This window comes from Micropterus salmoides, unplaced genomic scaffold, assembly GCF_014851395.1.
Source record: "Micropterus salmoides isolate LMB-PRFRI ecotype aquatic unplaced genomic scaffold, ASM1485139v1 Ms_hic_scaffold_5, whole genome shotgun sequence".
NCBI classification, from domain to species: domain Eukaryota; kingdom Metazoa; phylum Chordata; class Actinopteri; order Centrarchiformes; family Centrarchidae; genus Micropterus; species Micropterus salmoides.
The window spans coordinates 38,572,569-38,600,032 of NW_024044237.1; the positions used below are offsets into that span (position 1 = coordinate 38,572,569).

The following is a 27,464-nucleotide window of genomic DNA, read 5'->3' on the forward strand; positions in this document are numbered from 1 at the left end:
CAGAGTTTTTAGATAAAAAGTGATTTAATCTGTTTTCCCCCCCGCTGTGACACAATCAGTGTAAAGGCTCAGAACCACACGTTAATCAAAATATACATGATTGATCAGATATAAAACCACCAATCAGCTCTCAGACACGTAACTGTGGTATAAAACACGTATGTACACTGCAACCCCCCCCCGCTACTGAAGACTGGTCCCACTCCTGCCTCACCTGACGCTGAAGGTCTGTGATGCATTCAAGTCAACTGGGGAAACCCCGTCCTCCCCGCAGTGATGGACGACGCCTTGTCGCGTCCGTCTTTGACGACCGACGCAAACTTCTGAAAGGATAATTAATAAAAGCGCCTCTTACGAGGAACTCGTTCACGTCACCTGGCGACGACGACGACACCTGGGAGGAGTCAACCTGCTCACGCCACGTGATGAGGAGCGCTCGTTTCTGTTCACGTTAGACGAACCGTACAGGGAGTGACCTCGTGTGTAAACCACGCGCACAGAGCTACAGCTTGACGAGTGTGAACGCAGCGTTACGAGTTCAACTTGTGCGATAGGAGTCCTGGTCTGGGGGACGGTCTTGTGTCCGAGCCGTCCAGCTGGCGGCCGACTTGGGGGAGGGGTTACTGACACGCGGGAGACGGCCAGAGTTTTGGTCCTTCCTCACAGAGCCGCATCAACATTTGCTTCTTTCTAGAAGCCAGATCACAGCTTGGAAAAACGTTTTAAAGGAAAAGTTTGAGTCTGGCGACACGTTGAATCAGAACGAGACACAATCACGTACTTGAGACCTTTTTACATCTCACGATAATCACAAGTGGTTCGATCTGCTCCGTCTTTCATTTAATCGCAGCTGCGGCCAATCGGAGTTTTCCCCACGTCTCTGACGATGTTTAACTTTCAGACGGCGAGGAGGATTAAAGATCTGCCCGACGTGCGACGGACGCCTCCGAGTCTCTGGACTGAGGCGGGACTTCTGGTCTGTTTGGTCAGGAAGTGAAGGAGGACGAGCCGGACCTGAACCTCCCAGGCGTCTTTGAATGCACCGAACCTTCAGCAGCTCGTTCAGACGGTGAAGGAGCTTCAGGTGGACGTCTGAGCGGCTGGAATGTCGACATAATAATATTAAGACACAGATAAACCGAACCAGCGCCGCGTGGTTTCGGTACATTTCATCTCCGAATAAAGAGGAATTAATACCTGATGTACGACTCGGCGCTGCGGCGAAGGCACTCCACATTACATCCGACGTCGCACCGGTGGGCTGGATCCAGTGAAAACACTCCCACAGGAAAACACCAACAAAGCCTGAACCAGGTCTTTTGTCTTTTAAGTCCTTAAAACCACAAACCTGAGGCAGGCGGATTTGTTTGCATCTAGAAGGCCGTTTTTGGTTTCAGCTGTAGTGGATCACAAACTTATAAATAAAACCGTTGAGAGCGGCGACGGACGAGACACGTGATTCACAAGAAGACGCGAGTAACAGAGCGGTTCGTCGAAGGCGGCGGAGCAGCGAGAGGAACCGCCAACACACCAAAAAACCCAACAAATAAAAAGGAATGATTAAAATATTGCTACGATAATCTGATTTGAATAAAACTCGATTGTATACATGGAAATAAAGAAATCAAAAAGGAACAGAAGAGAGAATCTACGAGTGAAGACCCAGCAGAGCGCTGAAACCGTTCACACGTCTGACGCTAACCAGCAGTACAAAACACGGATATATCTGCAATACAGCTCAGCAACTGTAAACCTGCTCTTTGCCAATTTACAGAGGCATGATGGGAGATTTGTGTTACACGACTCCAGGAATAAGGCACGGGGATCATCTGAAGGCCAAACATCCGACCGCTCGGGAGCTAATCCGTGACTTCCCAAACGCTGTCGTGTTTTAAAGACGTTACTTCAAAAAGGGGGAAACTTCAGAGACGAGGATCAGGAGCACAGAGAAACGAGTCTGAAGCGTCAGTCAGTTCTTGATTCATTCTTAAAATCCTGACACTCAGAACTCGGTTTCTTTAAATGACCCTGATGCTCCTCGAAGGCAGAGAATAAAACATGTTTTAAAAAATAATTTAACATCACACCAGACTTCACGGCGGTTTCTGCAGACTGGAATGATGGGAGTGTAGTGGACACCAAGTCCGCTCTCAGGCGAGCGAGGAGGATTCAGACGGTGAAGTCTGAGGCTCAGATGGAGGACTTGGAGAAGGAGACCCGTAGGTGGTGGTTCTCGCCCAGGTCGTGGTTGTGGAACTCGATGAGGGACTCGATGGCCTCCTCCACTGAGCCCATCTGGATCAGAGCCATCTTGTGGTCCTTCCTGCGGGAGAAACCAACCAGAGGCCGTCAGAGTCTGATGCATGCAGGGGTAACGCTGGCTGCATCAATCATGACCGCCGCTACTAAACTTTCCCACCATCATTAAACTACTCGCTCCAAATGTTTTCACTGGCACACTGTGGCAGCGCTCGGCTCGCTCCCTCCCCTCGCTCCCTCCCCTCGCTCCCTCCCCTCGCACATTAGCTCAGTTCATAGAGAGTCACTGGAAGCTGGATTTTATCACTGCCGACCCTTAATGTGTTGAACATCAGGTACAAACCGGTGCAGCCTGCAGCTCCGTCCTGCTCAGACTGGTTCAGTCAGGTTTCAGTCGGGAAAAGAGAGGACGGAGGTGACCGGAGGAGCTCGGGTTAGTGAAGCTAATCAGTGAAGCAAACTCGTCCTTATGAGCTGATGAGGAGACGTTTCTGTTTTAATGGGGAAATGAAATGCAGCTCAGAAGGGAGGAGGTTTCTCATGCTGCCTGTTTTTATATTAATCTGTACAGATAAATGTCAGGAGCTGTAAAATGAAGACACAAAAACATGAACGATCGTATCTGTAATGATTCTGAGCAGCATCAGAACCAAATTACTTTTTGTAGTTCCTCCCCGGCAGACTGATCTTTATTATCTGCTCCAGCTTTTCCAACTCTATAACGGCCCTATATGATGAGAAATTATATTTATCATTAGAAAACAAATGGACCCCCAAACTCCCCATGATGGCCGACACCAAAACATTCATTAAAGCTCACATTAAACTGGGAAAGCAGTGACAGTGTAAACTATTCTGAGGTGCAGCTCCATCCTAGAGGAAACACTGACGGGGATCTCATAAGGTCACGTGATCACACGTCACAGGGGCCTCAGGGTAAGGCTGCGGGGACAGATGAGGGCTTCAGGGGCCTCGGGACAAAAGTTTAGGGAAAAGCAGAAAGAGTTCAGGACAAGAGTGACATGAAGGCTCGTAACAAGACTGAAGGCTTCAGGAAGGATCAGGGTTTTAGGGAACAGAGTAAAGTTCCAGAGCAGCATGAAGTGAGAGCCGCAGGGACTTCAAGACAAAGGGTTCCTTGACTTTGGGGTAAAGACATGAGGACTGGGGGCACAAACAGACGCAACACCTGCAAGAGAGCGGGGACGACAGGAAATCAGTTTGACTCACTGGAAGAACTTGAAGGCCTTGACCGTGGCTCCTGAGCTGGAGAACAGCATCTTCAGGTCGTCCTCCACCACAGACGGGCTGCAAACACAAGAACAGCGTCAGCACTGAAGGCCTGAGCGGAGCGCGAGGCGGCCCCTCGGCGTGGACTGCAGGTGTTCAGGACTCACGGGATGTTGGAGAGGTGTAAGGTGGCAGAAGGAGGGAAGATGTTGGAGTAGTTTTTGGAGCCGGGCTTCTTGAAGCGGTGCAGGGGGAGTTGCTGTAGTCTTTGGTCAGGCCCTGGTCCTCGTGGCCTTCACGGGGAAGCTGGACGCTGGTGTGTTTGGACAGCGTGATGCGCAGAGACTTCCCGTGCAGCTGCTGGCCGCTCAGGTGACTCATGGCTGCAAAGCAGGCAGGGGAAGAACGCTGCTCAAGTTTCTGACTGCGTTTGTTATTTCAGAAAGCAAAGTGCGTTACGGCACCTGGAAACGTATAAAACCTAACTGAGTCTTTCTTTCACCTGCAGGTGAAACTTTATTCTCTGAAGACACATCGCTGCTACACTTTACTGCGTCTTCTGAATCTCCACATCACGAGCATATAAAACTAAATACTAACGCCCGTTATAACGAGGGCCGGGTGATTTATTAATATTAAATAGCACTTATTTTTCTATTACAATATTTATTTTGTATAAAAGGGACCGATTTAATCATCTTTCGTTGGTAAATAAATAAATCTTTAAAACCACATCAAGTTTCACTCAGGAACAGAAATCACTGACATTTATCCTGATAATTATAGTTTCTTGGTTATAACCTGAATGTTTCAATAATCAGGTTGTTAAACTGCTGCCAGCTGTTCTTACTGGGGATCAAACGTTTGGAACGATAAACTGGGGTTCTTCTTACCGTACACAGTTTCATTCCCATGATAACCGGGTTCTGTTGCCGCGCTATTATAAACTCACGGCAAACACTGTCCAGCATCAGCCCAAGTTAGCGACCGCCTCCCAGAAGCAGGCGTAGTTTGCAGCGTGGGTGGGTTTGTTTGGGTCGATGACGACACGGCGGCGCTGCGGAGACTTTTCAGTCGCTCTGAAGTCTGGTCCTATTTTAGTGTTTATGAGAGCGCTTACAGCGAACGCAGGGCGAGTTAGCTTCTAGCTTCGGGTCGTCTGTCTGACAGCTTGTGAACTCTGTGTTGCTGCACGCTGTTCTGCCGCTGCGTCCGCTGCACGTGAACACGTTACGCAGTTCAGTCCACAGCCAGCGTCTCTCGTTCCTTTTAAATCCAGCAGCTGTCACGTTAGCTGTCAGAACAGGAGAAACGCTGCAGGCTGCTCTGTGTTTTCTTTTTATTGATAACTTACACTGTAACTTTTACTGTCCTGTTTTCTTTTTCTTTGTTTTTAGCTTTTTATTATTTTCCATTTAACTCTTTTAACCCTGATTGTAACACTAACTTTTATTATATTTTATGTTGCTTTTAAACTTTTACATATTTCTGTTGCTTTTATGTTTTACGTAAAGCACTTTGAATTAGCTTGTTGTTATAATGTGCTATACAAATAAACTTGCCTTAAAGGCCTTTTCACACGCCGCGCCTGCGCAGTCCCCTGGCCCCGCGGGGTCGCTCTGAGACGAGCACGCCCACATCGCTTTCACGGGAACACGCCCACTTGTCGCTACGCCTGTCGCAATGTCGGCGTAGATCGCTTCCCGTGTGAAAAGGCCTTAAGTCAGTCTGTGAGTGAGAGAACGTTATTCTAGCGACTAAATGTTCTTCTTCTACAATCGGCCCAATATGATGATGTACATGTGTTCATGATGTTTGTTCGTTTACGGATTCATTTTAAAATGTAGGAAACTTGACTGTTTTGATCTGTAATGAAATTAAGCAGCTGTTAAATGAATAAAGCTTAACTGCCACACTGCTCTCACTTCATTTAGTTTTCCCTTTGATGTGAACTGAAGCGCTCAGTTCACCGCTGTCAGCGCGAAAAAACCCTCAATAATTGAATCTCAAAATTAAAAATCGAATGTGTAGCCAACGGTCCAGCTCTAGGGCTCCTTGCAGTACCTTTTTTCATTCATTTACTAAAAGGTATTGGCTGTTATTTTAATGTTTATGCAAACAAAAAGGTCATTTTATTGTCTGTTGAAATGGTTTCAGTACATTTTAGTTTCACGTTAATACCGTTTCCTCCCTAGTTCTCACCAGCGTCTGAAGTGGAACCTGGATTCTTATATTTCCTATTTAGGTGGAAACGTTTTCATCGATTTGAAAGCTTTCAGTAAAAGAAGATGTAACAAAGGGCCCGGGGCCAGAATCCAACTGGGGACCCTGATCACAGAATGTGGCATCAGACAGAAAAGAGGCGTCCTGTCCGTGGAGCCCACTGAGCACGTGCGACAGGTTACCTAGCTGAGCCTGTGTGCTGTCAGACATCTGAACCAGAGCGTTCTCCTTCTTGTTGAACAGGATCTTCACTCTCATCACGTCGCCGTAAACACCTGTACACACAGCCAGAGACAAACAACGTGTTAAACTCCAGCTGCACAGGAAGTGACACACAGACAGGAGGACCTACGCGTAAAGCTCAGCACGTTAAACGCTACAGGACGCCGTGTGTGTGACTGCGGCTTGCCAAGCCACTGACCCTTAGACTAACGGCCAAATCAGTTAACTGAGATCCTCAGAGCGCTGAAGGAAAAGCAGCAGCAGCGCTGAGCTGTGGGAACTGAGCTGAGCTTCATGTCCAAGGCAGGAACTTTCTGAATGTTATAAACAGGAAACGCAGTGAGGAAATTAAGGGTCAGAGAAAATTAAAATGGCAGATTACACCGTGTAGGAGCTATGAATTATGGGAGCAGCTGATTCAGCACTGAGGACATGCAAACTGACAGAAACCCGGCATGCAAACTCAAAACTTTTACTGAAATAAGATGAAACACAATGAATGCAGCTTCGGGTTCAACCAGCGGGACGACCCGAGAACGCCTCCGACTTCAGTTTGTGCTGCTCACGGCGATGAAAGGTAACGTTAAAGCCAACTCACCACTGCGCTGTGGTTTTAAAACCGAGACCTTCTGCTGCGTTTCTACCTCCCGTCCAGACTAAAAACGGAGAATCCTCAAACGCTGAAGTTTGAAAACGCCGCAGACCCCGTTTAGGTTTTAAACTCCGGGGTAGCTTTTCGGTCTACCGGCCCAACGTTTTCAAAAAGTCCCGCAGAGAATCTCCAGAACACACTGAGAACATTCCTTACTGGATCCATCTGGATTCAGCTTTCAACATTAATGACAAACTGTTTTTGGGTGAGATCTGTATTTTTTTTCTCCTCGATTTGGACTCCTGACACGAGGGGATCATAACATGCACATGCTAAAAATAAGAAGCAAATAAATGTTATGATTCTTTTAAAAAAAGAGGAGAGATTAAAGATTCAGATTTGATTTCTCCAGAGACAGATTTCATCAGACAGGAACCAGCTGCCAGAAAACCAACCCAGAATAGCAGAACGTGTCAAAGCTGCGAGCCGCACAAACTGTGATGAAGCCTCAGAGACGCAAACCTCCAGACGTGGAAACAGCTGGAGGGAAACCGATGTGGGAGGACTGAACCTCCTCAAGGACGACCGCTCAGAAATGCAAACTTGATTTTATTTTTGACAGTAAGTGAAAACAAATGTTCCGCAGCCTGTTGCAGCAGCTGTGTGTAAGTTCAAACAAAGCCTGGTTATAATGTAAATTATTACGGAGACCCCGTGTCCACCAGAGCGTTTCTAACCAGCTGCAAACGTCTCGCTGGGAGCGCCAGGGCGCAGCGTTTTCTCCGGCTGAGACGCTGCGGTTGCTATGATACATTATGTATCCGTGGAGGCGATGTGCTGCAAAAGTAGGCGATCTAATTTCACTGAACGTAAAAATGTCACCACTGAGAACGGGAGGCCACGCCCAGCGCAGACTGGCATGAAGTTTCAGTTCAAACATATTTCCAAAGCAGAAAGTCAAATAAACAATAAAATAAAAAGAAACTGATCTGTGATTGGCCACTTGGCCTTAGTTACGACTTTATGTCTAAAGTGGTTAAGTCTCGCCTCAAGCAATCGTGGCGTGGCGAACTTTAGTAGCGGATTTAGTTAAAAACTAACTCGTGCTTCCACACAGCTGCAGCCGTTTGGGTTTCTGATTCTTATCTTCTTAAACGTGGAGACGTCAACGGGACTCAAAATTATTTCCTCTTTTACATCATGAATTTATTTATTCATGCACTTTAAAATAGCCTAAAAACATTTCCCATATCTTTAAAATGTATTGCTCATTGTTCAATACGGTGTTTTGTCCACAGAGTCTGGCGTAGTTTGAGGAGAAGCTGCAAATATTGTGATTAAAGCTCAAATCAACAGGCAGAAATCTGACAAAACCAGCAGACACTCGTTCTTCATTAAAAACCAAGTCAAGAGGAAAAACAAACTTTGATGATCAAAATAAGAAGCTAGTGACAACGTACCGAAGAGAATAAAGAGGCAGTGGGGCGTAACTCTCTTTAAAGACAGCAGAGAAGGCAGCGGAGGGACAGGACAGGTAAAGGTGGGAGGGCAGGACAGGTGGAGGGTCCGAGGCGTTTCCATGGCAACAAATTAAAAAGGGGAGAAAACAAACAGACAGGTGAGGGGTCAATCAGAAGGTTAATTACCTTTGGAGGGGAGGGAACATGTTCAAACATGACTGCACAGGTGTGTGTGTGTGACAACAGGGTTTAACGTGAGGTCATCAAAACATTACAGGAAGTCAAAAATCTGAAAACACATCATCAATCAGAAAATCACACAGCCAATCAAACGGCACGGTGGGGCTGTTGTTCACTCAGGTGTGACGCAGAGAGAGAGAGTTCAGACCACGAAGATTTCTGCCAGCCTTTGTTGACCTCTGAGTCACCAGCTGTCTGCAGGTATCAGGCTGAAGCCAAACTGTTTTCTGTCCGAGCAGGAACCTCCGGGTCTGAGAAGTGAAGCCCTTAAACCTGCGTCCTCTCCAGCAGCCAGCAGGGGGCGACTCTACAGAAGTCTGGGAGAAAATGTTTCTACTTGTCAGCTGATTTATTCCCTCACACTTCTCCCGCCAGGCGTTGATCTCAGCTCACAGTAAGCTCACGCAGGCAGAATGTGTCGACGCCGTTTTTATACCCCGCCCCTGCAGTCACCTGCAGCTCACGTTAAGACTATCAAACGCAACCAATATCGCAGCTAACGTGAATTAACCAAGCTAGCTGGCTCCACCCTCTCGACCAAATACGGTCACGTCTGGTTCCAAAAAATGTACATGGCTCAGTACACAGTGTGAATAACCTGTAGTGTTTTAAAGACGCATAAGAAAAGTGGTCCTCCAGGTTTTAGTCTATTTGTGTAAAAGAAAAAAAATGAATAAAACTGAATTGTCCACGAAAGCGGCCGACCTGGTGGCGTCACCTGGTAACCAGCTACAAACAGCGGCGCCAGCAGCCGGGTGACGTTTACATACAGGCGTCTGCTGCTGGACTTTATTCTACTTGCTGTGCTGACAGAATAAAAAGGTTTGGTTTATGTAGAAATATACCAGCAGTCAAAAGTTTAGACACACAGAGAAATGTCCTCGTCTTCGCCATGAAAATACCATCAGACTGATCAGAAACAGAGTGGACATTGTTAATGCTGGTTTTTAACGGAGGCCCGTTCTCAGACACCATCAGCCCTGCGATCCACAGTGCGTTTGCTAATGAAAGTTGATCAATTTAAAAGGAGAACTGAAAATTAGAAAACCCTTTTGCAATTAAAGATGATCTATAGAACTGGCCTCCTTTAGGCCAGATGAGTATCTGGAGCATCAGCAGCTGTTTGTTCATCAGAGGCTCGAAAGGTCCAGAAACAAAGAACTTTCTCCTGAAACACGACGGTCTGTTCTTGTTCTGAGAAATGAAGCCATCCCATGAGAGAAACTGCCAAACAAGAGGAGATAAGAAATTCCTTTCATAGAACACTGACAATGTCCACGTTGTGTTTCTGATCGATCTGACGTTATTTAATGGCTTTTCATTCTAAACGTGGTCCAAACGTTTGACTAAGAATATAAACATTAGGCTGTAAATCAAACAACAGTTTCATCCAACCAAACTTAAAGCGTCATAAAGGCCTTCAGACGTCCTGCTGCATGACGTCCTGACGGTGGATTTAGAGACGCAGAGTAAAGGACCCACCTCGGGGTTCAGGTTGCTGATCAGTAGGACACAGACTCCAGCGGGGAGGTGGGGGAATCCCAGCCTGGTGGCCCCGGGGAGGGACAGAGAGGCCAGGCCTCCGGGCAGAGTGGGGACCGTCAGGCCTGGATAGGGGAAGGACACTGGGAGGGGTGAGACGAGTAAACAACAATCCAAACACTGCAGGACAAACACAGCAAAACAACAATCCAGACTCAAACGATAACCTGCTTCTTCAAACACACCTGAGGGCTGATTACACCGTTTACAGCTGCTGCACAACAGGCGTTAAATTCAACCAGCTGAAATATGTTTTAACTTCAATATCTCACAAAGAAACTGACAGATTCATTTAACAGCAACGTGTGGCTGGCGGGTTTCAGATCACGTATCGAGTGCTATCATGTGACGTCAGAATGACGTCATTCTTTTGGTATCCATGTAAACATGCTGCGGCGGTCTGACTGGATCCCGACAGGTGAGACTCACTTGCAGGTTGGAGGGTGAAGGTCGGTGGGAAGGCGTGGGTGGCTCCGCCGTACGGAGAGGCTGAGATGATACCTGGACCTGCAGAGAAGAAACAACACCCGAGTTACAGGTTTACCTCCCACTCCGAGAAACCAGACGACTCTTTGCTTTCCTGACACTTCCTGTCCTTCAGAAGTCAAACTGCATGATGATGCGTCTCAGGCTGGTGCGTCGACATAATCGATTACGTAAATACGTTGACGCGCATTCCGTGCGTCGCTGCATCCGGTGTGGGATTCCCCCGGACAAGCTCCAGCTACAAGACTGCGTGTTCGACCGTCTAAAGTTTGGGAGTATTTCAGACAGACACTTAACCACGAACACGTGAAACAAACGTGGCACTTTGTCTAGACGGCAGCACCGCAAATCGCGTTTACCTTTCTGTCGCCACACAAGCACGGCACATTATCAGCACGAGGACACGTAGTCCGTTAAAATGTTTACTGCCTTCATGTTAAAAGTCATTTCTGCCCCGCTGCTGTCATGGTAACGTAACACCGCGAGTCATCTAACGTTCGGCCGTTTCATATTTTCTGTTTATTTAACGGCCACGTCTGAGCGAGAAAACAGCTGAAACTAACAGTACAGACGATCTGTGACTGAGTCCTTTCAGGTGGTCACTGATGCAGAAATACATCTTATCATCATACTGCGTTACTTAATATTGAAGTGAATCCATGTCAGAAACATTTAAAGTTTTAAGAAAAGCAGCCTAATTAGTCAGTGACGTGGAAATTTGATTCATTTCGAGATTTACTGCTATTGTCATTCTAATGTGCTTCATCAGGATGATTGAATAAAATACAGATTTATTGATTAGACATGTTTTGGATAAATTGGTTTGTTAATCGAGTAACAGGCAACTTTTCTTTCTTTAGAATAAACTAAATTGGTCGTTAGATTAATGGACTAGATGCGTCACACTGGGCAATTAAACAATTATGATGTTATCGCGATATAATTTTCCTCAATAATAAAATTATAAATGTAAAATGATTAACTATCTTCCTATGAGGATATTTATTTAGCTGAGGAAACAGATGTTACAGAAGGCCTGATATAAACACAGGTGAAGTGACAGACTTGAACGAGTCTGCGGTGTCGCTCAGTCACATCTCTATAACCCGTGTGCTGCGGGGCTGCGGTGGAAGTCGTGGGGTCTTACTGAAGGCTGCAGCCATGGCCTGGTGCTCCATGGTGGGCTGGCTGTCTCCAGAGGGAAGGTCAGGTCTGGTGAAGTCGCGGCTCTTCTCGTTGTTGTATTTGACGTTGAGGCTGCTGAGTTTGGAGAAGCTGATCCTCAGAGTGCAGCAGCCGTTATAGATGTTCTGCCCGTCCAGAGACTGAGACACAGACAGACAGACCGTCGTCAGTCCAGACAGACAGACCGACAGACCGTCGTCGGTCCAGACCGTCAGACCGTCGTCGGTCCAGACAGACAGACCGACAGACCGTCGTCGGTCCAGACCGTCGTCAGTCAACAGACAGACAGACCGACAGACCGTCGTCGGTCCAGACCGTCGTCAGTCAACAGACAGACAGACCGACAGACCGTCGTCGGTCCAGACCGTCGTCAGTCAACAGACAGACAGACAGACCGTCGTCGGTCCAGACCGTCGTCGGTCCAGACCGTCGTCAGTCAACAGACCGTCGTCAGTCAACAGACAGACAGACCGTCGTCAGTCCAGACCGTCGTCAGTCCAGACCGTCGTCAGTCCAGACCGTCGTCAGTCCAGACCGTCGTCAGTCCAGACCGTCGTCAGTCCACAGACAGACAGACAGACCGTCGTCAGTCCACAGACAGACAGACAGGCCGTCGTCAGTCAACAGACAGACAGACAGGCCGTCGTCAGTCAACAGACAGACAGACAGGCCGTCGTCAGTCAACAGACAGACAGACAGGCCGTCGTCAGTCAACAGACAGACAGACAGGCCGTCGTCAGTCAACAGACAGACAGACAGGCCGTCGTCAGTCAACAGACAGACAGACAGGCCGTCGTCAGTCAACAGACAGACAGACCGTCGTCAGTCAACAGACTGACAGACCGTCGTCAGTCAACAGACAGACAGACAGCCAGACAGACAGACCGTCGTCGGTCCAGACAGACAGACAGACCGTCGTCGGTCCAGACAGACAGACAGACCGTCGTCAGTCCAGACCGTCGTCAGTCAACAGACAGACAGACCGTCGTCGGTCCAGACAGACAGACCGTCGTCGGTCCAGACAGACAGACAGACCGTCGTCAGTCCAGACCGTCGTCAGTCAACAGACAGACAGACCGACAGACCGTCGTCGGTCCAGACAGACAGACCGTCGTCAGTCCAGACCGACAGACCGTCGTCAGTCCAGACCGTCGTCAGTCAACAGACAGACAGACCGACAGACCGTCGTCAGTCAACAGACAGACAGACCGACAGACCGTCGTCGGTCCAGACAGACAGACCGACAGACCGTCGTCGGTCCAGACCGTCGTCAGTCCAGACCGTCGTCAGTCAACAGACAGACAGACAGACCGTCGTCGGTCCAGACAGACAGACCGTCGTCGGTCCAGACCGTCGTCAGTCAACAGACAGACAGACCGTCGTCAGTCCAGACCGTCGTCAGTCAACAGACAGACAGACAGACCGTCGTCGGTCCAGACAGACAGACCGTCGTCGGTCCAGACAGACAGACCGTCGTCGGTCCAGACCGTCGTCAGTCAACAGACAGACAGACCGTCGTCGGTCCAGACCGTCGTCAGTCAACAGACAGACAGACCGTCGTCGGTCCAGACCGTCGTCAGTCAACAGACAGACAGACCGTCGTCAGTCCAGACAGACCGTCGTCAGTCAACAGACAGACAGACCGTCGTCAGTCCAGACAGACCGTCGTCAGTCCAGACAGACCGTCGTCAGTCAACAGACAGACAGACCGTCGTCAGTCCAGACAGACCGTCGTCAGTCCAGACCGACCGTCGTCAGTCCAGACCGACCGTCGTCAGTCCAGACCGACCGTCGTCAGTCCAGACCGTCGTCAGTCAACAGACAGACAGACCGTCGTCAGTCCAGACCGTCGTCAGTCCAGACAGTCGTCAGTCCAGACCGTCGTCAGTCCAGACCGTCGTCAGTCCAGACCGTCGTCAGTCCAGACAGTCGTCAGTCCAGACAGTCGTCAGTCCAGACCGTCGTCAGTCCAGACCGTCGTCAGTCCAGACCGTCGTCAGTCCAGACAGTCGTCAGTCCAGACAGTCGTCAGTCCAGACCGTCGTCAGTCCAGACCGTCGTCAGTCCAGACCGTCGTCAGTCCAGACCGTCGTCAGTCAACAGACAGACAGACCGTCGTCAGTCCAGACCGTCGTCAGTCAACAGACAGACAGACCGTCGTCAGTCCAGACCGTCGTCAGTCCAGACCGTCGTCAGTCCACAGACAGACAGACAGACCGTCGTCAGTCCACAGACAGACAGACAGACCGTCGTCAGTCCACAGACAGACAGACAGACCGTCGTCAGTCCACAGACAGACAGACAGACCGTCGTCAGTCAACAGACAGACAGACCGTCGTCAGTCAACAGACAGACAGACCGTCGTCAGTCAACAGACAGACAGACAGTCATCAGTCAACAGACAGACAGACAGTCATCAGTCAACAGACAGACAGACAGACAGACAGACAGACCGTCGTCAGTACAGACAGTCGTTCGACATACGGTCAACAGACAGACCTGCTGTCTCCAGTACAGCGTGATGCTCACCAGTTTGGCGGCCTGGGCGGACGCCCCGTCTGGATACTGCAGCAGAGCCTGGAACTGGCTGTTCTTGGTGAAGACGATGATCCTCAGCACCGTGCCGAACTTGCCGAAGATCTGAGGACCAGAGAGGAGCTGAACTGATCACAGTGTTGAAGGAAATACAAACCTCTTCCTTCTCTGAGAGACAGATGGTCAGATTGATACTTTAAATATGAAGCTATGGCTAGCAGTTGGTTAGCTTAGCTTAGCATAAAGACTGGGGGGGACGGGATATCCTGGTTCTGTCCAGAGGGAACTACATCCATCTACCTTCATGCAAAAACTTCATTAGCAGGTTGATTTGATTGGCCAGAAGAGAGCGCCTTTCCACTGGCCAATCAGAGACAGACACACCACGGCAGCCTATAGCATGCTGTGGCTTGCTATGCTAACATTCGCCAGTGGTCCAATAGAAATGCAGCTACAACCGAAGCACATTTTTATGCTTTCTTTAGTTGTTGGGCTGAAAACTGCTAACCTACACTCAACACCGTACCTGAACGCATCCTGTGTGGTCACAGACACTGAGCTGCGTTCAAAGCCACATCCAGTTTGACTTTAACCAGCAGCTGCTCGCAAGGTTTTGAGTTTGTTACGTCGTGTTAGCGTTACCTGGCAGAGGGCGTCCAGGGAGACGGGGTAGACCAGGTTCTCCACCACCACCCTCAGAACCGAACTCGGGGCCGGCACAGCCGCATCCACATGAGACGTATTGAGGGCCCGAAGAGCCGCCTGGGCCCTCTGAAAGAAGACGGAGGGTCGGGTGAACACATGCCAACAGAGGCTGGGTTCTGTACATATATATGTGCTAACAGAGGCTAACTCATGCTAACAGTGGCTGGGTTCTGTACATATATATATCTGCTAACAGAGGCTAACACATGCTAACAGAGGCTAACACATGCTAACAGAGGCTAACACATGCTAACAGAGGCTGGGTTCTGTACATATATATCTGCTAACAGAGGCTAACACATGCTAACAGTGGCTGGGTTCTGTACATATATATCTACTAACAGAGGCTAACACATGCTAACAGAGGCTGGGTTCTGTACATATATATCTGCTAACAGAGGCTAACACATGCTAACAGTGGCTGGGTTCTGTACATATATATCTGCTAACAGAGGCTAACACATGCTAACAGAGGCTGGGTTCTGTACATATATATGTGCTAACAGAGGCTAACTCATGCCAACAGTGGCTGGGTTCTGTACATATATATGTGCTAACAGAGGCTAACTCATGCTAACAGTGGCTGGGTTCTGTACATATATATACCTGCTAACAGAGGCTAACACATGCTAACAGAGGCTAACACATGCTAACAGTGGCTGGGTTCTGTACATATATATCTGCTAACAGAGGCTAACACATGCTAACAGTGGCTGGGTTCTGTACATATATATCTGCTAACAGAGGCTAACACATGCTAACAGTGGCTGGGTTCTGTACATATATATCTGCTAACAGAGGCTAACACATGCTAACAGTGGCTGGGTTCTGTACATATATATCTGCTAACAGAGGCTAACACATGCTAACAGAGGCTGGGTTCTGTACATATCTATCTGCTAACAGAGGCTAACACATGCTAACAGTAACGAGTACCTCCTGATTGGGGGAGTTGTCGGTCTTCAGCTCCTTGTGGTTGGAGAACTGGACATAGACCGGTTGGTGCCTGATGACGGGCATCACTGTGGAGTAATAACCCACCATGTTCTGAGCCGCTTCCTCTGAGTTCATCTCTAAGAAGGCCTGCAAGGGCACAGAGGACGGGTCAGGACAGGAGACGAGTCAGGACAAAGGACAGGACACAGAGGACGGGACAGGACACAGAGGACGGGACAGGACACGAGTCAGGACAAAGGATAGGACACGAGTCAGGACAAAGGATAGGACACAGGACACAGAGGACAGGACAGGACACAGAGGACGGGACAGGACAGGAGACGAGTCAGGACAAAGGACAGGACACAGGACACAGAGGACGGGACAGGACACAGAGGACGGGACAGGACAGGAGACAGGTCAGGACAAAGGATAGGACACAGGACGGGTCAGGTCAGGGCACAGGAGACGGGTCAGGACAGGACACAGGTCAGGACAAAGGATAGGACACAGGACGGGTCAGGTCAGGACAAAGGATAGGACACGGGACACAGAGGACAGGACAGGACACAGAGGACGGGACAGGACAGGAGACGAGTCAGGACAAAGGACAGGACACAGGACACAGAGGACGGGACAGGACACAGAGGACGGGACAGGACACGAGTCAGGACAAAGGATAGGACACGAGTCAGGACAAAGGATAGGACACAGGACACAGAGGACAGGACAGGACACAGAGGACGGGACAGGACAGGAGACAGGTCAGGACAAAGGATAGGACACAGGACGGGTCAGGTCAGGGCACAGGAGACGGGTCAGGACAGGACAGGACACAGGACGGGTCAGGTCAGGGCACAGGAGATGGGTCAGGACAGGACACAGGTCAGGACAAAGGATAGGACACAGGACGGGTCAGGTCAGGGCACAGGAGACAGGTCAGGACAGGAGACAGGACAGGACAGGACGAGTGAGGACGGGACCTGGTTCTTGGCTTTGAGCATCAGCAGGTTGGTGACGTCTCCGAAGGGCAGCCCCAGGCTGATGACCTCGGCCTCCGAGATGTCGAGGGGAAGCTTGCGGATGTGGATGACCCTGGACGGCACGCCGGGACCTCTTATGTCCCCTTTGAATTTCTTACTGTCGTTCCCATTGGCTGCAGAGGACAGGAGACAGCAGCAGGGTCAACCCTTTGATTCCTGCACCTCATCAATACATTAGTTCTGTTTTTAATCAGTTATTTATTTATGCATTTAAATTTCATCCTGCAGAACAGGGACCCTCTGCCTCGCTCACAGCCAATCAGAAGCCGTGTGGCTGATGAGGACGCGGGCGATGTCTCACCTGTGGTGCTCATGATAAACGGGCCGTTGGAGACGCTGGAGAAAAGCTCGTCAGATCCTCTCTGCAACAGAGAAATCAGGTTAACCTCCGACATCAGTCCTCAGACACGCTGATCAACAAAACGTTACCAAACCAGCAGTCGGCAAACAACAGGAAGTGAGTCCACCTGAGCGAACACCTGACTGTAACAATGCTGGCTTTCATAAACAAGCTGCCAGGTAATTATCTGATCAGCTGACAAGGACATGTAATCTATCATCCTGTCAGAGGCTGGAAACAGAAAGTCTTGAGACAGAACTTCAAAGATTAAAGGTTTCCTGCTACGCCGCCATCGGCACCTTTAAACACCGTAACGGTATGTTCTGACCCGTCATTTCCCAAACACATCGATAGATTGTTGTAAACAGGGACATGGAAATGTTGGTCTTTATTTGAAAGGCGTCATGTCGAATCATTTTACCCCCCATTCAAGCTGGCGGAGGGGCTAACAGGAAGTTTTTACACTACATCTGCATTCACCAGTCATACACATTCATACACTGAGCCTAAGTGCTCAAACAGAAACTAGCATTCACACTCATTCATATCAAATCGGGGTTCAGTATCTTGCCCAAGGACACTTCGACACGCAACCAGGGGGAGCCAGGGATTGAACCGCCGACCTTCCGATTAACGGCCAACCCGCTCTACCTCCTGAGCCCCAGTTAGCGGAAAGGGCTAAAAGGCAGGAGCGCTTCCACCGGCTGCACACACAAGTCTGTGTGTGGCGGTGGCGTCACTTACTGATGCTTCAGAAATGCTTGTGAAAATGTAGCGTGCCACCAAGCTACTGAGAAATGTAGTGAACTAGGGGACCCGTTATTCTTTTTCATATTTTCTGGCATTTCTATGATGTTACAATGTCAGATGTTCATGTTTAACATGACCACAGCTTCAAACAAACAGTTTTTTCTACTAACAGCAGGTATGATGTCATTCCGAGACGGATTTCAATACATGGTCATTTGCTCCAGGCAGAGAATGCTGGCCACGCCCACAAAGGAACATGGCTCCCTGCAGCAATAAGGCAAAGCTGCGATAGAGGAGGAGTCACAGAACGACATATAGGGCTGGAGATGCAGTAATCCACAGTTCAGATATCAGTTCTTCAAATCGATGCAAATTAGTGCATATTTAATTAGATAATGTCCCATTTGCATATTTTCACATCAAATTTCAGAAAACCTGAAATAAAAAAGAACGTTTCTTAATGTGAGTAATCACATAGGAAAGAGAGTACAGATGGACCCGCCAGCGCCGCCTGCTGGACCAACTGTGTAACAGACAAGACGTTTCCTGTCGAGGCCGCCGATACCTCTGCGATAAACCGAGCTCTACGTTTAATGCCACGCTGCTCTGATCAGACTGACCGATCAATATCAGTCAAAGAAAGGAATAAAGCAGGAGGGGCTTCTGTATCTACTGCGATCCAGAATAAACTACAGAAGACAACAAACGCAAAGAGCGCCCACCACACCTGTACCTGCTTCCCACAATGCATCAGTCATCAGCTCTATATCTGATTGACTGTTCACACCCAACAACAGCTGACTGTTTCACGCGTCACCGCCTCATCAGCACACCACAGCTGCGTCACGCTCACCATTAACTCCAGAAAGCTTCCTGCAGATGTTTCACAATAAAAGCCTTCCTGTTGCTGGGAGGCTTTAAATGTTAAGCAACGTTTTCTGTCGTGTCATCTCACCACTCACGTGCCACCTTAAACACATGAATACTGATTCAGAAGGTGAAGCGCTCCTGTTGTTTTATCTCCTTCCGCTTCGTTTCATCACAACCATTTTAAATCCAGCAGAGCAGAAGAGACGGGAACAGAGACAGAAACCAGAGGGGGAAGGAAAACACAAAGACAGCAGCAGAAATAAGAGCAGATCCACAATCTTTGGCTTCTTTATCTTTCTATAAAGTGTAGTTATCATCATCATCACAGAGGCACAAAGAAAACAAACAGTTCAGCTGCTCGGAGGTGAATATCTGCTGATTTCTGAGTCTTCTGTTCATGATTAGGAACCTGATCCGGTTTCTAGCTGAACAAAAGGAGCTCAGATCTTCTTACAGCTCGTCACATGAATAATACAGCAGTAACTTGAGCCCCCCCCATATCTGTACCTGCCAGCTGCCGAGCGACCAGCCGGCCCGCCGCCAGCCTCGGGCCGAGCGGGAGGACACAGAGCCACAGACAGTCGGCCATCTTCTTTAAAACGCTGCAGCTTAAGCGCTGCTGAACGTTTCAAACTCACAAGAGCTGAAACTTTCAGACGTAATGATGAATGTAATGATATAAATGTAATTCATTATTATTATTATTATGAAAATCTGATATTTTTAATATTCAATTATTTGTTATTTCTCCAAATTATCGCCCTGAACGTCCTGCTGGCCGAGGTGTTTGATGTTGTCCACCGTGGACTGAACGCAGGCTGCGCCGTTAAACTCTTTATTTATTTTGTCAGTTTTACTTGGATTTAGCGTTGATAAAGGATGGGGAGTCTGCACAGGTAGGGTTTTATTTTGAAAGTCGACCAGCCATGTTGAGAAAGGCGAACGTCCTCCTCTAACCAGAGAACTCCTCACTTCCAAAAGGTCGACTGCTGCAGGGCACCTGTGTCCCTTTCCCTCGTCTGCACAGGTGCATCAACAAAGACCTGCTTCCTGCTGAAACACACTGAGGAAGTACAGAAACGGGTTCACGGGCCCTTTAACACTCCCTGATTCGGTCCCGCAGGTTCCTCCTAACCTGCCGCTCATGTTTACTCTCACATCTGGAAGAGACCAGAACCAGGACCCCCTGGTGGACTCAGACCTGCTCATGCTATTTTATCTGGATCCGTTTCTGGGCGTGAATCGAAACAAGCCGCAACCCTGAACCGTCCTTTTAACGGGAGCCGGTCTGAGCGTTCGGGGTGGTTTCAGGTGGCTCGCCCGAGGCCGCAGGATGTGATCATCAAAAGGACTCCTCTTCCCAGCAGCCCCTGCTCCCTCTGCCTTCATGTGGTTTTGGCTCAGATTCTGGTTTTTGTCCTAAAACCAGCAGCAGCAGCGGCGCTACACACACACACTGAACATGGCCACTGAAGAGAGAGCAGAGGAATGTGAGCAAAGGCTGCTGGGAGATCAGACAACACCACAGACACGCTCAGATCGTTCCACTTTGCAGTTCGGATGCGAGCCACCTTCCTATGTGGTCCACATCAGATTCAGGTCTGATAGTTTGAAATGTGACCTCAGTCTGGACGTCAGATCGGAGTTCATGCGTCACTCTAGAGCGACCGTCGTCTCAGTTCAGCTCTAGAAGGAGCGGCGCTGGACGAAAAAGCTCCACTAAAGCCAGAATCAAACTTTCTGCTCGTCCTCGCTACCGTCCGCTCACAGATTCTCTTTCTTCCACCTGAAATCCAACGAATCCAATTTCTCTGATCTCAAGTCTGAACGTGAAACCATGCAGACGTAACTTAAACCTGCGTCCTCTCCAGCAGCCAGCAGGGGGCGACTCCAGCGGCTGCAGAAAGAAAATGTTTCTGCTTCTCAGCTGATTTATTCCCTCAGTAAACACTTTCCTGATGACTTTATGGTCTCAGTCGCTAGTTTCAAGTCTTCTTCAACACAGCGTGATGTTCATTTAGTAAATTATGGTCAGGGTAGGGCTGGACGATATGGGCAAAAATGGTATCACGATAAAAAGTTTCATATCAAACCGTTGATTCTTTTGAGTTTAAAGGCTGATTTTTGCTGCTGAGTGAAGGTTGAAGAAACCTGATGGTTATTGTGGTTTTAAACACGTCTTTATAGTCATCACTTGAGGCCAAACAGTGGATCACTTCATAAATCTGAGGTAGAACATACAAAACAATTATGATAAAATCTTTGTCAACAAATATGCGTGAGTTAAATTAAGTAAAAGCTCTTATCAGTCCTTTTTCCTCAACAAAATAAAAATCTTAATAAAAACATTAAGTCCTAATTAGTGTATGATTGTTGATGATGTTTTGTTAACCTTTTTATTTTTTATCATTTTAACTGTGATCACATTTTAGTTTCTTTATATCCAGGATGTATTTAATAACCGATTAAAGCTGTTAACAGAGTAACTTATAAGTCTTTGGTTTTGTTGTAACACTGATAAATAACTTTTGGAGGGAGGGCCAGTGAGTTTCAAACACACTGGCCCCGTTCTTTATAATAACTCTGCTCTTCCCATGCCGCCCGAGAGCTGCAGGAATCAAACATGTGAACGTCCTGTCATTAACGCTGGTCGTTAATTAAAGCGACGCAGCCTCTAAAGGCGTCCTGCTCACCTCTCACCTGCTGCTCTGTAATAACCACAACAAAATCTCTCCCTCATACGTCCCTCTGGTCATTCTCCTGTGGCAGGAAGTGAACGCCTGACGTTCAGACACCAGAGGCTTCCAACAAAACCTCATCGATTTAAAGTACGAGCAAAGCCAATCATCAGCAACTACTCTGAACACGTTTTATCTTATTAACTAACAAACAGAGGATATTAAACTCCCTGCTGATCCTTTCCCAGCGAGGCTGCAGGAGCGGACGGCTGATTAACTGGTCCATCATTAATCTGCAAGCTCCTTTTCGTAATTCAATTAACTGAAACCTGCCGCTCAGATATTCAGTCGGCCGAAGAACAGGAAGTGTCTGCAGCAGCCCGTCAGTGAGCTGCTGGTGAACCATGTCAGCGGTCGTCCTCTGGAGTTCTAGGGAGGCGGTGAAATGGTTAAAAACGTATGGTTGTGTTTCTTTAAATAATAAAGCATCTGAAACAAACACGTTACTGCTGAGAGAACAGGAATGTTAGACCGGACGCCCTCTGCTTATCGGCCAAAGAAAAACCCGTATCAGTCGACCTCTACGGCAGAAAGAGTTACAGGGTTAAAAAGTCCAATGTGGTGTCTCCAAATGTCCCGACAGCCCAAAACCCAAAAGGAAGGCAGAAAACTCTCACTGGAGCAGCCATGAATTGTAGAGAGAAACTACTTCTCCCACATCCCTGGTGGACTTCTTCAGCGAGTTTAGTTCTTTCAAGCTTTAGTGTGTAACTTTTACTGCCATCTACTGGTGAGGGTTGCGAACAGCAACCGGCAGCTCACGGTGCATTCAGGTGCTCCTCTGGTTGGTCCCACTTCCCGAACTGTGAAGTCGTTCTTCTGACTTGTGTGCGTTTATGAGCTCTGGAGTCAACATGGCCGCTGCTACAAAGATGTATAAACAACACGCAGACATCTAGTTCACTTCAGCGTCGCGCTGAAACGCGCTCTGTAGAGCCGCTTGTCCCTCCGGGCTACTGTAGAAACATGGCGACGGCCGTGTAAGAAGCCCCGCGTGTGTGTAGATAGAAATGATTCATTCTAAAAAGGTAATAAAAACATATTACACAGGTATGGATATTATATTACATGTCTGTCAATAGATCCTCTGAATATCATACACTGAACCTTGAAGCTTTGTGCGTGTTTATTTATTAGCTGATCTAGCTTCTCCAACCATGTGTTTACACATACGGTAATAATAACATGTCGTCAGCTTAATTGACTAATAAAAAAGAATCTTTAGATTAATCGATTTGAAAAATAATTGTTAGGTGCAGCCCTAAATGTTACTCACTGAAAAGCAGCAGGCAAGCTGACCCCTAAAATCCACCGACTACACTGCGCCGCGGTGGCCGGAGCTAATCACGGCCATTATAGCCACCAGACGCGGCCGCAGCGCGTCCCTGAAGCGGCGCTCCGCAGAGAACAGGTAGCAGGTCTAGCCGCGTCACGCAGCACAGAGCAGATCAAACCAGGCAGGACGTCAGACACAGAACGGCAGAGAGAATCCAGTAAATTTTCAAAAGAAAACACCCCGTGGAGACTCCCGGTCATAAAAGAATAAACACGGTTAAAACAAATGAAATCATTTAACTACGTAGCGAGTGAATCACAGTAGAAGCACAAAATGCAAACACTGATGACCAAATTAACAAAATCTAAAACACATCAGCAAAGTCAGGCAGAACGCTCCGATTCTGAAACTCTCCCTGTGAGAAATGCAGCCTGAAGTTGAAGAAACGCGGTCACAGAGCTGTGAAGAAGCAGCGTTTCCCAAACATTCATTTATTTGCGGCGGCCCGTATTTGATTGCAGAGCGCCGTAGCGCATCCTCTCGCTCATCCCTCTCTTTCTCGCTCTCTCCCATGAACACTGCGGCACAAATCTGCCCAACACGTCGCTGTCAAAGTCGGAGACCCCCCCCCCCCCCTTTAGAAGTTATTAGCAGGCAGGTAAGGAGCCTAGGAGGCAGGAGGTAAGGAGAAGCTAATGTGAGAATACAGCCGGGTTATCGAGGCCAACACGCTGTGTATAGCTGGTAGTGTATCGACTGCATGAAAGGTACGGCGCCGGTGTTGATCTGCCTCTGAGCCGGGAGGAAAGCCACAGCTGCATGATGGCGTTCAGCGCCGATCGTGGGCTCTCTGTTTGAAAGAGGTTGTGTTTCGGATTATGCTCAATAGTTCTAAGCTAAAACCTGACGGACGGGTATCTCAGAGAACCGGGTCCTGAATGATGTGAAATCAGCTCCTGAAACGCAGTAATACGTGTTGTTGTTGTTGTTGATAACTAATCTGATCTGTCGTGGAATGTTACAGCTCAGATTATCATACTGAGCGGTCACGGCGCTGATTACAGAGGAAACCTCGGGACTGTTCCCAGATGGCAGAACGTCCGTTCTGACACACTAATGAAAAGCAAACAGATGCTCAGAGCAGAAAACAAACCAGAGGAGGAGGAGGAGGAGGAGGAGGAAGCAGAGGTGCCTACCTTAGTACCAACTGTTAAATCTTGGTGGACACTGCTGTGAAAAAAAGACAGCGTGTTAGAAGCAGCTGGGAGAGAAACTCAACACAACAAGCAAACAGAGGTTAACACGGGGTTAAAGAGACGCCGCCTGCAGACACCGGGGAGGGAGCAGAGACCCAGCAGAGAGGAGAAACACCTACACATAACTTTTATTATCAATAATTCATCTGGATCCACCACTTTCTGAGCTGAATCCTGCCGCGATGCGTTCGCAGTCATCACGTCTGGCTGTGTTTTACCGAGCGGTTTTAACTCGAGCGCTGCAGGCTGAACATTCTGCACATTAACCAGCTGATCCCAGATTAAAGTGTCGAGCATGTTTCCCAGTGACGTCCTCAAACGTCTAGTTTTTTTTCTGAGCTCCGACTCGGTCCGGACCTGGCCCCGGCCCCGGCCCCTGACTCGGTCCGGACCTGGCCCCGGACAGACTGGACCATGCTGCAGGTTACTGAGCTGCGTGGAGAGGATCAGAAACCCAGATAATGAGCCTCTTGGCAGGCGCTCATTAGTTCTGGAGGAGTAACCCGGATCTGTTCGGGCCGTTTGAGGATGTCAGGAGATCTCTGAGAAACACGACGCAGAGGATTCACCTGAAACTGGTACATTAATCCATGAACATTCAAAAGCTCTCGCTGTGTTTTGGGTGAAAAAATATTACATCAGCAGTTTTGAACAAACACTTGATGAAATGAAGGATTTGACACAACGCGGCACATTCCCACTTCCTGTGGAGACAGGAAGCTCAAAGACAAAACACTGCAGCTGAAAATGGTCAGGATAAACAAACATGGAGGAGACCGGATAGCACTGAACAGGAGGACTCAGACCAGGCAGGTTAAAACCAGGAGCTCAAACCAGAGAGAGAAGTCTGTTCATTAGTCCAGCAGCTCCAGCCCTGATGCATGTCACAGGGTGACCAGACGTCCCCGCATCCGGGGACTGTCCCCGTCTGGAGCTCACTCTGACATCACTCTGTGTGTTGCTATCGGTGCATGTGTGTAAAAAATACCAACAGTGAAAACATCCAGTTTCCTCTCGCGGGATTAAATAAAGCACATCTTCTTCTTCTGGGGATTTTACCGCCATTCTGTCTTGAAACGTTTAACTTAAATCAAGAGACAGCTGGTGAGTGTTGTGTTCAACATTACCCGGCAGTTTTGTGCGGCTATTGAGGGGCGCCATCTGCAAAACGCAGGACAGGGGCCAAAAGTGGGTTGAGCGGGTACCTGAGGTGGAAAAGGAGCTTATTTATTGGATTTCACCCGTTTCTCCAATGCCAGACTGATCTTGGGACACTAGGTGGTTCAGATCAGGACAGTTTAGCTCTTCTGCAAGTAGGTTAGAAATGATACTGTCGACTGCATGTACTTTAAGTATTTGTTGTAGTAATCTAGACAATATGTCAGTACTTTAAATACATGTCTACTATTTGCCTGGTGTCTGGGCCCCCGTATACAAGCTTCAGATAGATTTCCAGGGTGTCTCTTTTCACGTATATAAAATGCTCTGTATTTATGATTGAGCAACAACAAAACTGAACATTCCTTCATTTCTGTTTGCATACGTCACGTCTTTGTCATGTTCACGGACTGAGAGACTCCCGGGGTGACGCTGGTAATTGTGTATCAACTCATTATTAATTGAACACGCACCAGCCGGGCGCCGTCTCTTCTTTCTTTGTAAAACAACTTCTTTTTAAGGAAACTTACAGGGAATTACCGTAAAATAAAGCAAACCCAAATAAGGAAATAAGCCAAGGAAGTCCCAAACCACACAGAAGGACAGCACATGTTGTCTCATGTGAAAATGAAGAGTTGGACAGTCTGAGGGAACACGCAAATGAAAAACCGGCTGGTCAGGCTGCATCTGATGTGACTGTGCAGACAGGGAAGCAGCTGGAAGAGGACCCCTCAGGGCCAGAATGAGCCCTGACAAAGCACAAATATTCACAGCAGGAACTCCGTCTCAGAGGATCCAGCTCCTGACTGCAGCCAACACCATGTCCACTATATTTAAAGTTAGCAGTTATAGAGAACAGCAGACACAAGCTCACTGCCTCCAGAGGTGAGGTAAAACAAAAAACATGTTTACTGTCTGCAAATATATCAGGTTTACTGTAATCAAGAGAAAACAAACATGTTTGATTCTCCTTATTAGCTTTAACCTGGACAGAAACAGAACAGAAAACAGCTGCAGGACAAACTGGTTGGCGGCTCATGTTTCCTCCCTTTGTCTTTCAGTGACCCGCAGCATCCAGTATTTAAATTGCAGCTACATTCAGCTTGAAAGAAATCTGTATTACATCTTTAATGTGCACCAGAAGACCATTAAGCCGAACTCCATGTTAAATACCGTCATTTTTAAACTCCCTTTCAAAAGCACAAACCTGTCAGAACAAGACTCTCTTACACCGTAAACACCCGGAACAGCTGTTCAGTCCGGCACAACGCGAAGCTGCATTCATTTTAACAAACTGGTTTCATAAGTAACTTCAGGCCAAAAACGGTAAAAACACCGAGCTGCTACGTTATGATCAGGCCTCCAGTCTGAGCTGTGCAGTTGAAGCCTCCAACAGGTGAGCGCTGGTTACTTCCCCAGCAGGTAAAACTGAACTCCACCTTAAATACCGTCAGTTTTAAGTTCTTTTCCAAATCCTCAAAAGCACAAACCCTTCAGAACATGAGTTTTACACTTTACACGACTCGGACGGGACCCTCCTTCAAGTCGGCACACATGCAGCTCACGAAGCTACATCACTTTTCACTAAACTTTTACAAGTGAGCCTGTCGGGACGAACACACCGCGGTGGGCGTGAGAGCGCCGCAAAGATGGACCGGGAGTTAAGTGCGTCGCTCGCTGATTCTTATTCTTATTCACATCTCAAATAAAAGATTACACGTGTTATAAATAACGACCGTTCGCAGATAAACGAGTAAATTTAACTACCAGGTTTAGTTAATGGAGTTCTGTCCGCGGAGAATGGCCCGTTCCGAGGCTCACACCGCAGCTAGCTCGGCTAGCTTAGCTTCCTGCTGCTACCACAAATACAACTTTACCCACAGCTAAGCTAACAACAACACCGCCGGCTGCTCGCGGGAAACACATTATCTGTGGTCTTTAAACGTTGTTCGCGCTCTCGGGTGCGAGTAAAACCGCCGGAAGCTGAAGTGAATGTCAGAAAGTGGCAGAGTTAACTCACCCGTCCATTGCACAACACGGAACTACGGAGCAACAGGTTCCAGCCAGCGGACAGCGGGACACCTCCGGGGCCACAAGCCGACAAAATGGCGCCCGCCGGGACGGGGCGCTCTGATTGGACAGTTGGGAATATTTGTAGGCGTTCCGGAGCGGATCCGGCTGCTGATTGGCCGGTTGGACAGGCAGGGCAACAACAAAGAGCTGAGAGCGCAGAGATCAAAGATCGTCTCTGAGGACGAGACCACGGTTCTCTCTGGGCGTCGTCCAGTCCGGGTCCAGACCGGGTCCAGTCCGGGTCCAGACCGGGTCCAGACCGGGTCCAGACCGGGTCCGGGTCTGCAACCTGGTTACCATGACAGCGCTCATATTAAAGCAAACACAGGGTGGATTCAGGTGCAG

General features: G+C 48.4%; 1 protein-coding gene across 1 annotated transcript; it reads right to left on the reverse strand.

The window, feature by feature from the left end:
* LOC119888469 (polypyrimidine tract-binding protein 1-like) lies at positions 1 to 27,143 on the reverse strand. Its single transcript, XM_038699026.1, is given in 16 exon segments — positions 1 to 2,323; positions 3,490 to 3,567; positions 3,657 to 3,744; positions 3,747 to 3,872; positions 5,895 to 5,987; positions 7,987 to 8,020; positions 9,709 to 9,833; positions 10,198 to 10,275; positions 11,402 to 11,579; positions 13,969 to 14,079; positions 14,617 to 14,745; positions 15,616 to 15,762; positions 16,599 to 16,771; positions 16,960 to 17,020; positions 23,829 to 23,862; positions 27,067 to 27,143. Coding segments are annotated over 16 exon segments (1,596 nt in total). The 5' UTR covers positions 27,075 to 27,143; the 3' UTR covers positions 1 to 2,190.
* Positions 27,144 to 27,464: the final 321 nt, after the last annotated feature.